This window comes from Neodiprion lecontei, chromosome 4, assembly GCF_021901455.1.
Source record: "Neodiprion lecontei isolate iyNeoLeco1 chromosome 4, iyNeoLeco1.1, whole genome shotgun sequence".
Lineage (NCBI taxonomy): Eukaryota > Metazoa > Arthropoda > Insecta > Hymenoptera > Diprionidae > Neodiprion > Neodiprion lecontei.
In genome coordinates this window covers 32,981,163-32,996,824 of record NC_060263.1, presented here as the reverse complement: position 1 = coordinate 32,996,824, position 15,662 = coordinate 32,981,163, and the positions used below count along the sequence as shown (strand labels likewise).

The 15,662-nt window shown below is 47.3% G+C and overlaps 2 protein-coding genes across 2 annotated transcripts in view; one reads left to right on the top strand and one right to left on the bottom strand.

Moving 5' to 3' along the window:
• Positions 1 to 15,662, top strand: part of LOC107218955 (MOXD1 homolog 2) — a 97,074-nt gene that overhangs the window by 14,687 nt on the left and 66,725 nt on the right. The gene's annotated exons all lie outside the window — the stretch shown is intronic.
• LOC124293923 lies at positions 3,623 to 7,398 on the bottom strand. Its single transcript, XM_046736933.1, has 3 exons — positions 7,224 to 7,398; positions 5,567 to 6,833; positions 3,623 to 3,755 (listed from the first exon to the last, which is right to left on the bottom strand). The coding sequence occupies exons 1-2, from the start codon at positions 7,354 to 7,356 to the stop codon at positions 5,572 to 5,574; spliced, it is 1,395 nt and encodes a 464-aa protein (XP_046592889.1). The 5' UTR covers positions 7,357 to 7,398; the 3' UTR covers positions 3,623 to 3,755; positions 5,567 to 5,571.

Sequence of the window (15,662 nt, the reverse complement as noted above, 5' to 3'; positions counted from 1 at the left end):
ATTTTCATCCGTTCGTTGTATGTCTGTCCAACTAGTATGTGAAAGAGATACAATTTGAAGGAAAAAGGATTCTTAGGAATCATTTTTTGAAGTATACGGTGATCGGGTGTGAGAATCAACCGAAGGATTGTCCACTTCCGAGCATACTCGTTTCTCACTACCTTATTTAACTTTTTTTGCCTGTCTATCCAAAGACTCGTCGGTAATCGCCGATATTCACCGACGAATCAGCATCTGCTGTGGCGAAAGTTCGCGCCCCGCAAAAAGCATGGCAGTGGATGTAGTCGATTTATTTTTGTATCCTAAGATATGTTAATTAAACTCATGATCTATTATAGCCCAACGTATACCTAATAAATGATGAAATTCGCCTTTCTTTAAGTCAGACTCATATTGTTTTCAAGTCCTTTCTGCGACCACTTGATCCAGAAACTTTTAACAATAATTCTTTTCGTACTGGCTTATCTCGACGAGCGATCGAGGGTCAGCTCTCTAAAGGATTTGAGGTTGGGTAAGGGAGGTACAGAGTTGGCAGAAAAAAAGAAAAAAAAAATAAGAAACGTAGAAAGGAAGAGATAGAATACATGACAACGACGACGTGAGTGCGTAATTCCGTTTTCGGAGTTTCGGGAGAAGGAGGTGGAGGGTTCATACATAAAAAGGTTATACCGGTGACCGGAAGTCCTCTTCACGCGTGGATGGTATCACTCGTTTCTTTCTCTGTGCGTTTCGCACCCTCGCGAACCCTTCGGATGTTTATCCGCATCCTCCGGACCCTCGCGAGAGAAGGAAATAAAAAGAAGAAAAATTGTGAAACAGGCAAAAAAAAATGTCAAGTTCGGAATTAGACGGCTGTTTTGCCTTCCAAATATCACGCAAAAACGAAGCCGCGACGATGAACGAACGAGGGGATGCAAGAGTGGGTTCGGTTCGCTGGTTGGTTGGAAGGTTCGCGAGCTGATGAGTTTTTCATAAAGTCACGGCCATCGGGCGATCCTCTCCACGTAGGAAAACAAAGGGGCGGAGGAGGTGGAGGGGTACCTTATTTTCAACGTTCATTAATCCCCGACATCCCATTACACTTTGCGTCGTAAATAATCGCTGGAGTCTCTCGGACGCGGCGCCTTACGTGTTGCGTCGAGACGCCGCGCAAATAACCACCGGATCGTAAAGCATAATCATAAAGACTGGGCGATGGACCAAAGATTGTCGGTCGCTAGCACAACGCCACTGCTGATCTTCGCCGCGTTGTTGCCGTTGTTGCTACTCCATGCATTCGGACCCTTCGGCCACCCCGGGAACCCGTCGATGATGCCGTTGCTGATGCTGCTGATGTTGCTGCACCGGGCGTAGGTGTCGGCTGTGGTAGGTATTTGTAATGAACAACGCCACTTACGGCTTCCCCTCCCCTCTCCTAACCTCCCCTACCCTACCCTTCTTCGCCCGCTCTCGCCAATTCACGTTCCCGTATATGTATATGCCTTTGTAAATTCGTAAATTGATACGCGCACGTACGCCTTATGCACCTACCTACCTTCCACCTTCCTGCATGTGTATGCCGCGTCCATCCACCCCACGCATGGCAATCATCTCCGCGTGAGATTCGCGGCAATTTGTTCGATATCGGGAAAAAATAGAAAAAAAAAACAACAAACGAAAAGAGAAACTCTTGTTTGCCAAAGATTTCGAACCGTCCAATTACGAGAAACGCATCAGATTTGTACGTCGGTCCCGTTTTGAAAAAGAATCATATTCAAATCTGATTCCCAATATCGTACGTGGTATTTTTTTGTCGCACCATCGTGATCCATGCATTATTTTTCATATTCTGATTTGAATTCCATTAAAAACCGATCGATTCAAGGCGTCAACAGATCGAAGGCCTGAAAAAATTGATACTCTTATCATCCCAAGCACGAGTTAGAGAGAGGAATTTTTAGGTATTTTTGCATTTCGTATTAGGAAGCAGGGAAAGTGTGGAGGGGCTATCCGAGTTTATTCCTCGCACTCTGTTCCGACCGCTTTTGTTGTAATTAAATACATACGGTGGGTAACGTCCCAAAACGACATTTCCGCAAATTACAAGCTACCGCAGTGGATTTTCCCGCGGTCGGAGCTGCACGGGAGGATGATTTCAGGGGATGTTACTCCGGTTCCGGCCCTCAGGGGGGTTTCGCAGCCATGGTTCTCCGGAGGAAGCGGGGCGATAAATACAACGTTGCACGCCTCACGTTTCATCGACGATACAATATAATTGAATGATTAAACGAACTTACCTGTAAGTGAAGTTCTATCATAATTGTATGTAGCGCCTCTTCCGAATAGATCATCTTGTAGTACCCCCACTCCACGCCAGTGTTACCACATGTTTACAGTAAAACTAGAAACTTTTGGTCTCCTCCGTTGGTCTATCTGTCTGGACTATCATTTCTTCAAAGTATTTGCCGTAATATTTTGGGTTTACCTCTGTGTACACAGAGTTGGGTTACCTATGGGTGGGACTGATCTATTCGGAAGAGGCGCTACATACAATTATGATAGAACTTCACTTACAGGTAAGTTCGTTTAATCATTCAATTGTATTTCGCGCCTCTTCCTCTAGATCATCTTGTAGATGTTTAAAGATCATTACGGCACCAAAACACGGTGAATTGTTGAACATGAATATATTCTCAAGTAACAAACAACCCAAAAGTGTAGTACAACTACAACCAAAACAAAAAATAGCTATTCGAACAAATGAAAACTTCTTATTTATCTAAAACTGCTTTGGCAAAAGCGTCCTTATCGTTACACACAGGTAAGTTATAGAATCTCGCAAAGGTCTGAGAGGCTGAGGTCCAACCTGCCGCTTTCCTTATGCAGTCTATATTTACTCCTTTCTTATCCGCCGCCGACGTCGAAGCATGTCGAGTGCTATGCGCCGAAAAAATATTTGTGTCCACGCCACTCTGTTCTAACATACTTTTCACCCACCGACTCAAAGTCTGGGCTGAAACCGCCCCGTATGGTTTCTTGATTGCAACAAATAATGCTTGTTCGGCGCCCCTGAGATCCTGTGTCCGCTTAAGATATGCCACCAAAGCTGTTGCAGCGCATATACTATTATCTTTCTCGTAGAATGGTACATTTAGCAAAGGTTGTCTTCTGTTGGGCCCCGAAGTCTTTACTTTATCCGGAACTTTAATCTGTATCTTTTCACCCAGGTTCTGAATATTCGGTATCTTAATTAATGAAAGAGTCTGCATTCGTTGACCCGTGACTAGTGCGAGTAGGGTGACAACTTTTAGCGAGAGGTTATTGAGCGAGATCTCTTCGTTAGGCATTAGACTGGCCGCATAATCCAGGACAATCTTAGGGTCCCACCTTTCGTCGTACTTGGGTTTCGGAGGACGCAACTCAGACACTCCCTTAAACAGTCTTTTTACTCTAGGGTCTTGCCCCACGTGAGGTCCCAAAATTAAGGCTAACGCCGATCTTAAACAATTTAGGGATCCGTAAGATGCTCCCTTGTTATATTCGTTGGTTAGTAATATCAACACGTTTTCAATCGAATTATCGAAAGGGCTGACGTTCCTGTCTGAGCAAAAAGACCACCATTTCCTCAACGCGCCGTCGTATTGCTTCATCGATGAATTGCGGAGCGAGGCCAGCATCAACTCGAAGGATTCCTCGGGGACGTTCCTTATCTCGAAGGCTTTCCTGATAATATTGCGGCCACCAGGGTAGTCTGCTGCCATAACGGATGAGGTTCCCTGTTCGCGGAAAGTAATAATTTCGAGTTAGGCTTAAAAATCAGCGGCTCACTAACACAGAGGGCCCGAAAGAGTGGATACCAAGCTTGTCCTGGCCAGTCAGGGACTACAAGAATACCCGTTGCGTTTTCGTCTCTAATTTTTCTCAGGACTCGCGGAATGACTATAAATGGTGGAAATGCGTAGAAAAAAATCGTTTCCCACGATATAGTAAAAGCATCTACGGCTGTACAGTTCGGGTCGCGTAGCCAAGAGACATATTTTTTACATTTCGAATTTATTCGACTCGCAAAAAGATCGATCTCGGGTCTCCCGAATTTCTGGACTATCGAATGAAACGCTGCGTTTGACAGCTCGAATTCGGTTTCGGGTTCAAGCCGACGTGATTCGAAATCCGCCTCCGTATTCTCCTTCGTACTAATAAAGGACGCGAAGACCCAAATTCCCCTTGTCTCACACCAGTCCCATAACGAACGAGCTAGACGGTTTAATTCTTTAAAACGGACGCCACCCATTCTATTAATATACGCCACAGCTGTGGTGTTATCCACCCGCAAGAGGATATCGCAGTTTCTCAAGTTATCGGCGAAACATTTCAACCCGAAAAGAGCCGTCTTGAGTTCTAGTATATTAATATGATTTTCCCTTTCTTCTTTACTCCAGAATCCGTGAGATCTCTCGCTTCCACAAGCAACGCCCCAACCTGATAACGACGCGTCGGTAAAGATTTCCCGACAATATTGAGGAGCTTTAATTGAATTTTTTGTGGAGAGGATAACTCTGTCCCACCATTTCAGATCCGGATGAAGATCCTGAGACAAGGTCATATAACCGTCGTAATTTCCCTTATTTTGCTCCAAGGCAAGGTATCGTGCTCTCTCGAATGCCTTTGTGTGACCCAGGCCATATCTAACCGCTGGACAACACGAGACAACGCTACCGACAAATTCTGAAAACTCGCGAATTTTACAACGTTGAATACGGCTATATTTTAAAACCCATTGTTTGACTCTTAATCTTTTCTCCCTTGGAAGCTCGATAGTCATACTTAGCGAATCAAACCAAAACCCGATATATTTACATTTGTTTGTTGGAATTAGCTGACATTTTTCGTCATTAATTGTAAATCCCAATTTCTGCAAACGCGAGCACGTGACTCGAACGTTCGCTTGACATTCCTCAAAAGACCTACCGACGAGCAAAAGGTCGTCGATGTAGATGACCGAAAAATACCCTTGTCGCCTCAGATCGGTCATTACAGGCTTTAGCAGTTTAGTAAAAACATATGGCGCTGTGGCGAGCCCGAAGGGCATACACGTAAACTCATAAAGCTGACCCTCGAATTGAAATCTTAAAAATTTTCGGTTAGATTCAGCAATTGAAATCGAGTAATAGGCATCTTTCAAGTCAATTTTTGCCATAAAACAACCCCTGCTCAAGAGATTTATAACGGTCTTTCGATCTTCCAATTTGAAGTGTTCCGTCTGAATGAACTCATTCAACTGCTTTAGATTCAGAATAAATCGAGAACCACCATCCGGCTTCGGTACCCGGAAAATGCCAGAAAGAAATTCGCCGTGAGTGCTGTCGCACTGGCGAATAGCACCCTTCCGTTGCAGCTTCGCTACTATATCGGCCATCGCCCCCCTTTCTTTTTTGGAATCGAAGATTCCCCTCGGAAAGGTAGACTGACATGGCTGAGACTCAAAGGGTATCTTGTAGCCCTCTATCCACGATAATATTAACGGGTTACGCGTTAGCTGTTCCCATTCTTGTCTAAAGAATCTAAGTCTTCCGACAGTCGAACTTACTGGTTCTAATAACGCTTCCGGTTGTTGCTCCGCTCGGACTTCTGATTGATTTTCCAGTTGGTCCCGTTCTTGTGGTTGTCTCGGCGGAATGACGAATATCCTTGATTCCTCGGCTCCTTTCTCCCGCCTGACGTCGTAGCAAATCTCTGGTTGTTCTGAGGACGACGCGGCGGGGCTGTCGAGTTTTTTGAATTCTTCTGTCCCTGTGGCTTTTGAGGAGCTTTCAGCTCCTTGCGCGAGCTCTCAAGTGCTTTCGCCGCCTTTAATTTCTCCTCCAATTGTTGTCCGAACAGCCATTCATCTGGGACAGTAGCGTTCAAGGTCTCCTTACACGACACGTTTAAGTTCGCGAGGATCAGGCTTTTCCTTATGATCGACTCGTCGTGGAGGAGGTCAGCTAACAGTCTCGAAGCGTCGCCCAATAGCTCGAGAATGAGTAATTTTTCAGCTCCGCCCTCTAGAACTTTCGAGAAAACCTTTACGATTGCGGCGAGACACGCCGTGATCTTCGACTGCTTTGCGTGAATCCTCTCGTCTCTCTTTACAACCGACCCATGTAAAGACGCCTGAACCTCGGGATTGACTCTCGGTGGATCGATGATGACGCAATTGGACGGCGGAGGGTGCTTTTTTATGAGAGAGACTCTGTCCTCTGTGGGCAAACCCGTCTTTAGGATTTCTTCCAAACGAACAACTAAGTCCTTAGGAATTGCTTCTGCCAGAACTCGATCCTCCAAGAAGCGTCTCCCTAAGATCTCTAGGATCGCGGGGTCGAGTGAACCCTCACAGATCGCTGCCTGGGTTGACAGTGTTTCCTCGCCAGCTACGCTGTGACTCTGAGAAGGATTCAGGTGTAGAGCGCTAGCCTGAATCACTGGTTCTGTCACAACAGAACTCTGCGCAGTCTGCTGGACCAGCAAGTCAGCTGCGCTGGACCTCTGCGGAGCCCCTGACTGTGTAACCGTGACAGTCTGTTGGGTTATTTTGTTTATCGCAGGAGGATCTTGTCCCAAAACTGCCTGCGTAGCAGTATGATGGACCACTTGTCCCTCTGCGGATGAGCTTGACAAGCTCCCAACCTGCGCAGCGGTCTGATCGACAAATTGCTCTGAAGGGCTGTAAGAGAGTTCTCGCTGTATCGATTCGTCATACACGCTGGATCCTTTCGAAGAGCTTCTTCGAAATTGGCTTCTTCCTCTGCTTTTTCCTCTGCTACGCCGTCGCCAATTGGCCTCTGCCGATGAGGACCTTGAGCTTCGGTGACGTCCTATCAACGAAAGTAAAAACAATAATGACGACGTTATTCCGTGGTTGTCAGGTATGCGTCTGAACCTATAGGTTTTCATTTATTGTTTTCTGCCCCCTGGTTAGAACGTTTAGCAATGACGTCGGGCATGTTTTGGCCGAGTTCAACTCCCCTTTATAGGTTAGGGCCTATAGGGTGCCTCGAGTCATGCGCCTTGAGAAACTCTCCTCCGTGTAGGTTAGAGCCTACACGGGTGGCCTCGAAACATTTGCCCGGTCTGAGTAATAACTCCTCGATATAGGTTAGTGCCTAAACGAGTGACCGTCGAACGCCAATCTCTGCCATATAGGCCAGAGGCATGCCGATGCATCCTATCGAATATTCTGGAACATAAAGGAAACATAAACTTACGACGTCTCTTCTTGTGACGCTTATTGTCTCGTATTTCCAAAATCGCATCCTCCAGTCGCCTCAGTCGCTTCTCCATTCGATTCTCCTTGTCTTCTTCCTCGTCTGAATAACCTCGGTATCTTTTCTTGTCCATGATTAACAATTTGTAAAAAACCTATAAAAGGCACATGTGGTTTCACCGGCACAAAGATGAAGAATGATAGTCCAGACAGATAGACCAACGGAGGAGACCAAAAGTTTCTAGTTTTACTGTAAACATGTGGTAACACTGGCGTGGAGTGGGGGTACTACAAGATGATCTAGAGGAAGAGGCGCGAAATACAATAAACCGTGAACAAACCTCCGCATGCCCAACGATTTATGGAACGCCTTCTGGGACCAACAAATTTTTTTTTCTGCGCCCCTCCAATCATCTCTTCGGAGCAAAATGACTTAGGGTCGGAATTAAAGATTCTTCTCCCAACCGCGGATGTGCCATTGAACAATAACTCTACGACAGCATCGTCAACTATATGCCCCGTGGAGGTTGTGAAACGGTATTCCTAAAATGGCGCGCACGGCTCAGGCGTAACAACGTCCATTTCAAGCACCGTCATCATCATCATCCGTTCTTCTTTAAAGATTCACGAAGGAAGAACAGGAAAAGTCGGGAAGACAAAACGGTTGGATATTTTCAAGGTGATGCGACCTACTCTGTCTGTGGCTCGCCTTCTTATCTCTATGGAGTAAAAAATATCTCTCTACCTCAACTCCAGCTTCCTCCTGCTTCCATTCCCGCGCCGCGGTGAAGAATGATGAATTATTTTAACCCGTCAGCCTTTCGTTCGTTCTCGCACTTGTACCAGCTCTCGGGTCGAAACAGACATGGATTTGCGGTGCACCGTTCGTGCATTTATCTGCAATATGCACAGCCAACTATGATTCCTTTTCTAATTAGACGTTGAACGGATCTATCTCGCCGAATGCGTATCGTTACGAGTGAAGACCTTAACCGTCTCAACTTACTACAATGACCATGATTTCCCTCAATTATTGGATCGTTCGAGAGATGAAAAAAAGAAAAAAAAAAATTGCAAACTCAGAGATAATCGTAACTGTAGACTTGCAGTAAATATTGAGTCGAACGCAAAGATCAGAGCCACGTGCATGGATTATTCTCTTTTTCACCTCGGCACTGAATTGTTTGTTATATCGATTGGAATCCGCGCAGCTCAATGCCAGCGTGAAAAAAGCACAGGTAGACAGAGACCGGAGGCAATGACCCACCGCCCGGTTTCTCTTGCGCGAAGTCTCGACTATTATACATATTTATTTCGCGCGCTATGCGCACAGTTTCGTACACAATCACGGAAACTCGCATAAAGTTACGTAGGTTGTATCGGTGCGCACCAGAAGTGCAAGCCGAGCGAGCATTATTCAGGAGTCGTTACAGTGTTTTCGCGTTTCTTTGGAACTTGCATGCGGTTCGCTCGTTCAGTTTCAGTCGTGCCGCACTTCCTACCGAGGTTTACGATGCGGATGACCTCAACGGCGGTTTGTATGCCCGGTGGTGGGAGGACGGACACGATTCCCGTAAGTAATTTGCGGGGACCCATTACCGTCCCAGTTTGTTCTGCCGATTATAGGCGAACTCTAATAACGAGACAATTATGCCATTTCGAGGGAATTCGACCGCCTGTGGTGCTACGGAACAATGGCTTCGTTAAGGACCCCGTACGTGTGTGACGCGCGTATATCGGATGCCACCTACACTCTTCGAGAGCTTCCTCCTGCCTGGACAACAGCTTCGACGCAGCCACGATGACGGGGGTCTTCGTTGCGGGTATAGTTATACGGGTACATTGGTGCCTTCGCCACACCTAGAGATCACCCTAGTTCTGTTTCACCCAAATACGTACCCCTGATGAAGGGGCGGACCTCTTACGGGTAGCTGAGCTCCAGGTATCGGACAATTCGTCGTTTGCCAGCTGAATTCCACCGTTTTATCAGATCACGTATGTAACTCGCTTATACCGAATCATCGCATCGTTAGGGTTACAGTTTACATGGATTCAACATGCGTTCTTGGAACGGCCGGGACGTGGAAGTCTTCTTTGAAAGATCCTCTTTAATAAATTCTTTCCCACATTTAATCAAACTTTGTAGAACGCTCGGTTATGAAATCTTAATAGAACTACGGTTTGTAATCTAGGTCGATTGAGGAAGAGCTGCTTGTAGCAGCTTATTTTGAAGATCCAAATATCCGGAAAATTGGAGCACGATGTCGATTTTGTTTGAAATATTCGGTATTCGGTGAGTGCGTGTGGCAATAACTGTTTTAAAATTCACGGATAGGGTGGGGCTTATCATCAATCGTCACTTTCGTTTGCGAGACTGTTTACCCTGGATCAAAAGCATTTTTTAAACCGGCGAAAGAGTCTGGAATTTTGACGTTAAGGATCACTGTTTGTTTGTACGTCGCGGCGTGCGTTAGCGCCTCACCGTTCGAACCGGAACTCGGTCCGACGTAAAACATTAAACTAGTCAAAAGTCGTGCTTTTGATGTTTGCGCAGAGCATAAGGCATTCGGACCTTCTCTCTATCACCTTACTCGAAATAACTCGGCCGCTCGTTACGTTTCGGGCCGATCCCGATCCGCGGCCCTCCGAAATACCGATATCAAAATCTCCGTTGCTTATGTGCACAGGAGTCCGAATGTCGGCAGGCAGCATTTTTTATTACTCGATTTCAGACACCGCTCAGCATCCTGCCCGAATGCCATGCTTCTCGCACCTCGGAAGCAGGCAGGCTGGCAGGTGGGCTTTGAATAGTCCCCAGAGTGAAATTAATCCGTGCCTCGTGTTTATTTTCCTTCTTCCTCGATGTAGATGTACATGGCTACGTATACGCACGTACATATGTGTATATACGCGACTTTCACGTAACACGTATCTGGGGCGGTGGATTAATGGTGACTGGCTGCTCACCCTTCTCGCGGACTGCCTGTGTCGGTAATCGAATAACGTGAAATTTTACCAGCGAAAAAAAAAAAAAAAAATAAAAAAAATAAAATAAAGGAAGATGGAACTGAAAATGGTATAAAAAACGGGGTGCGCCGAGCGCTTCGTCGCTCGAGACATGAATATAAATAGCGTATGATTCCTCGATCCGCTGCCCACGTAATATCATCATCATCGCCACCCCGTTCCGCAATATACCCTAACTGCGTCACAAATATCCTCACGAATTCACGCGGCTGTATAAGAAGGATATTACAAGGAGGCGAGGATAGACCCGGTGCGTAACGAGGTTGCATTATCTCCGGACGGCAATTGCCGCGAGGCGCTAATACGGTCAATGAAAACATTGGTTCGGGCCCAATTTTCTCATCAAGCCTCCGAGCCCCCCAAATTGGAAGTCGGAGTATGCACGAATCCGAAGTTGGCTCTCATCTACACGTCGGAATATACCTAATAGTAGAGGAGAGCTGTCGTGCGTTTTTTGGATAGGTGAAACTCCCGCCTGCCCCCGTACACAACAATTTAATCTAACCGTGCAGCAATAACAAGCAATGACACGGCACGCGGTTTACGAGCCGTAGCTGAGGGACTTGGAGGCGAGAGAAGGCGTCACATAATTACATGCCGGCTGCCGGTGCTGTTAGTTCTGATGCGAAGAACTCTCTTCGGGAGTTCCCAGTTACTCGGAGCGTCGCGGTGTCGGGTACTCTCGAGAGGTCCGCGAAGACGGGGGTTCCTTATGCAGCGTTCCCGGAACGTGCCTTTGGAAGACGAGATGGAAGTTGGTGAAACACGTACGTTCACAGGGACGGATGTTTCCGGCACGAGGTGAAACTTGGAGGGTATGCGCAGGTAGCGGCGTTCCTCGTGTAATCGGGAGAGCTGAAATAGCCTCTGCATAAACGAGATTAACGTCGCATCACCAAATTATTACTCTGTATTAATATTACATCAGAGCACTCGTCTACGCGGGACCTCCGCAGTATAGACACGGCCTTTGATCCGGAATATACGCGGCTACCCTACTCGATGGATTTTTAACGCATTAAAAATACACTCCGGTACACGTTGCCCGTGATCCATAAGGTGTGTGTATCTGTGTGTTTGTGTTGGTGGATGTGCGATATACACGTGCCCCGTTTCTTTACCGGGCGACAGGATTTACGATGTCCCCATAATTCAACCTTTTCAAGCACCACCGGCTTCGCCGTGCTGTATAAGTTCAACGTTCATCGATCAAATCTTTTCAAAAGTATCACTTTCCGCCCTTGTAGTTCTCGACATACCCCCACCCCCTCACTCTTTTTAGAATTTTGACGCGTAATCGTCCAGACGTGTTTTAAACACTCGGAACCGTCGAACGTCATCACGATGCTGCTGCGTTACGATATACGTGCGCTTCCATTTCACGCCCACCCCGACAAAAAAGAAAAAAAAAAAAGAACATCAACGCCGATAAAAAGCACTTGAACTTCGTATCAAGACCTCGGATGCTTCAGAGTCAGTGAAAGAAACCGAGTGTAGTGAACTTGGATAGACACGAGAGACAGACGATATGTGTTCTAGACTTGTAGTTACATCCACAATCTGAATTGTAATCAATCCTGTTATCCGTTAAGTGCGATGTTCTTTAAGTGAGTTGTGTATGTGTGCGTATATACATATGTATATATGAAAATGACGCCGGCGGCGTCTGTCAATGCATTCGTTGCATTCTCCTCGATCTTAATTTCTACTATCAATATCTCGCGATCTTTCTCTTGCAATTACAAAGATATTTCTGTTCTCGCTCCCCCCCCCCCCCCCTCGCCCCCCCACCCTCTCTCCATCGCTCTCTTTGTCAAGTTTCTTTCTCCGAGGCAATGTCGGTAGCTGCAGGAAATCTGCGATCACGCGATCGTCTAAGAGTCTAGACCCGTTCCCCGGTCTTCTTTTCCTCGTCTGCGCTGTTCGTATACATCGCTTCTCGCTAGGCTGACGGTGAAAAACGGTAAAATCGTTTCTCAATCACGCCGCGTCCGCTCAACTTCTCAGGACCGAATCTCTGAGAAGAAGGTGAAGAGGGAGAACGAGGAGAATGAGAATGAGAAAACGAAGAAGAAGAAGCGGATTATTATCTCTGAAAGGGGGCTAGACGGGTACTACCGGAAATGAGAGCTCGGGTGGCGAGGTGCCGGCAACAAGCGGCCCGTCAACATCGAGACACTGCGGCGCCGCGGCTTCTGCGTTCGCAAGCGTTAACAGTCTCTTCGCGATCGCATTCCCAGGCCTAACGACATCTTGCCTTCAAGGGATGCGTGCCGCCGTCATTCGGTACCGCTGCGTTATAATATTCACTCGATGTTTTGCCCGGTGTTTTTTCAACGCCTATAATACCACCGCGTCACGTCCTTCGCGAAGTCGGTTGCAGTTTCTTCGCCGCTTCGCTATCCGGCTTATCTGCATCGCGCGCGTTGTAATAATAAACGTGACGTACCTACCTCGCACAAGGGTCGGCGATAAATGTTTCCGATAGCTTCTGACCGGACGAGAAGATGGTAGAGTCAGCACCTGCGACGAGACGCGGAGGTGTGCCATTTCTCGCTTCGCGCATCATGTTGCCGCTGATTCGTTTTATTCACCTCAACTCCGCTTTCCCCGAACGCGAATGAAGATCGGAGAACGGGCCGGAGTCCTCATTATTGTACGCAACTCTCGAAGATGACCGTCGATCCGCTTGTCGTAACGCGTACGAGCCACGTGATTTCAAGGTTTTTCATCTCCACCTAGGCACGCGGCCTTTTCTCAAGTTCATCTTGGGTCAGCCGGTGTCAGAGGTCGGAAGGCGACAGCCCCGGGTCGCGGTCCCGTTGCGTTCGTTGCCGGACCGACTCCGCGTCTGCGCCACATCCGAGATCTCACCAGATTCCGGCTCTATCTTGGGACGCGACCGATCGCTCCAGCCTGCGGCAGCCTCGCCTAACTCAGCTCCACGCCACCTCCGATTACACGCCGGCGAACCAGACGAGCCCGAGGTGTAATTCCGCCTGTTTTATTATCCTTGGATCACCGCGCCCATTCCGCTCGCCTCTCCTCTCCTTTTTGCGACACTCTTTTAGCCGCAGAAGCCGGCTAGATCTCTACCTCCGAGGCGCAGGTTGGGCCACCCTGGTCCTTCGGGTCGGCCAGGTCACCTCTGCACGTACCGTTACACACCTCGACTCGTTTGGCTCACGTTTTCTCAGAGGCCGCATCTTGCTCGTCGTCTCTCCCATATACCTCTACCTTGTACCGTCACGTACGGCCGTAAAATATTATGTTGATGTCGTGCCGCGATCCTTACTACAAACGCCACTGCGACTTACGATCTTGTACCCGTCTTTTGTACATACAAAGCGATTACATTTGCTCCGCTGCGGTATGTATACGCGCATTATACGCTCGTACATATTTCCACGTCTTCGGTGGACGGGCAAACCTTTCGCTTGTGTGTTTTCCACACGGTGTGCGGGTTGCGTTTTTCATTCTCTTACGCGACACGTGCGATTCCCGACTACTTTCAGTGCATCATACACACGATATCGGTAGTTCAACGAATTCAGTTTTAGATGAAATTCTCCTTTATTTCACTGCGAGAATTTACTTCGGCTTTTCCACCAGCGATAACGTTGAAATTTCGCAAAACTGATACTTGTACTTTCTATCGGTGGCGGTACGCTATAGATTCTGTGACTTTGCCGTGTATTTCATACCGCGAGTATATCATGTAACCGCAGCGTACGTTTTATACCGGTCGTAAAGTGCAGATATAACGGTATTGCTTGCACATATCGGCTGCGTATCTGCCAGATGGTGTCCAAGAATATGGCACACTGACCGTGTCTTATACTGTTTGCAGATCGATGAGAAGGACTCTCTGGTATTCGTTCGAATGCCGTTATGAGAGGTCCGGTGGTCGTCTCTCACTCTCTCCTCGCGTCAGATTCCAGGCTGTATACTCTCTCGTTCTATCCCGGACAATGGGCTCATATGTATTGCAGAGAACACCGCGTTATATCCATCCGTATTCCATCAAATTCGCGAATTCGTCGACACCCTCGGGACGCGAGGTCATTCGGAATCATTTTTTTTTCGCGAAATATCGTTTCTCGATGATATATTTTTTTTTTTTTATTTTCGTCTTTTTGTCTTTCCATACATTTTTTTTTTTTCTTTCACTCCTACCGTTTCTTTTTATTGCCATACGCCCAAACGCTATTGATCGCTTGTACGGAATTACTATTTGGGAATTGGAACTTGCCGCACCTGTGGCTATCAACTTTCCGGCAATCAAGCTCTGCGTTCTTGTACAGCGCTTCAACTTTTTCCCCCCACCGAAGTAAAAACGACGAAGAACGAGCGGGTTGAACCCAGCCGCGTGAACCAAGAAAAATTAAGAAGGAAAAAAACCACTTTGCCCAAACATTGATCTTTCAACTTGTTGATAAATCGTGGATGCAGCGTAGTTGTGCTAACGGTACGGAATGGTGAAAAACCGGGGACTCGAACACTTTGGACATCTGCCACCCTTTTTGGGGGATGGAAAGGCACGCATGTATAAACACTCTAAAACCGAACCTAAAATCGCGGTTGAACCGCGGGCGAAGAGGCTTGAGTGCGGAGCCGTTAAGTGACGAAACACGGTTCTCTGCTCGGTCCTGGGATGCACTAGGATGGGTCGGACAAGAGGATCACGAGAGTTCGGGTCGTCAATTTAACTCGCTGGGTGGGATTTGGCGGACCAAGAACTTCGTCCCGCCGCGCTTCCGAGGACATGAAACGAGTCTGAATTACAAAACACAGCTTCTTGAGATATGGCAACAGGGTATATTTGCGTGACGAGACTTACTGAACTGTATCTGGGTGTAAGCGAAAATCATCGCTTTTACACGTAGATCCGCAGACGAACGTTTTATCGGATTCCAATAGAAATGATTAACTTGACGAAAAGTTTGGAAATACGATCCGCGCCATTATACTTCGTGAAACCGATAGCTTCCTGGATCCTATAAGTCGGACCGACGGACTCGAATCCTGAGAAAAGCAGCTGCTTGTTGCTTCTGTACATCACAGCTACCCGCGGTGCGTAATGCGTGCATCTTGTAACGTAAACTGACACGTAATGTAAAACTGGGAAACGTGGTTAATCCGGCGTGTAACGTTTGCGCGGGGCTGCCGCCCGACGTGCCCGGAGTAAAGTTTGAAGTTTTTCGTGAATGGAGGCATCTGTTAGACCCGGGGGGAAACTTACTTTTGCTAAAGAAAAAATGACGCCAAGTAGGATCGGAGTGGAGGAAGGAAGGCAAGCGGATCGAGGTTCGGCCCGTTCGGTCGGCCGGAGGAGGTAAAAATAAGTGGAGCCCATAACTCAGCTCCCGGGAGTGATTAGAAGACTTATGTTTTCACAGTAACGTTGATGCGA

What these genes read in the sequence shown, in the direction of transcription:
- LOC124293923 (XM_046736933.1), bottom strand. Translation starts at nt 7,356, where the DNA reads ATGGACAAGAAAAGATACCGAGGTTATTCAGACGAGGAAGAAGACAAG. An exon ending in GCGTCACAAGAAGAGACGTC is followed by an intron (nt 6,834 to 7,223) that starts GTAAGTTTATGT and finishes TTTCGTTGATAG; the next exon opens with GACGTCACCGAAGCTCAAGG.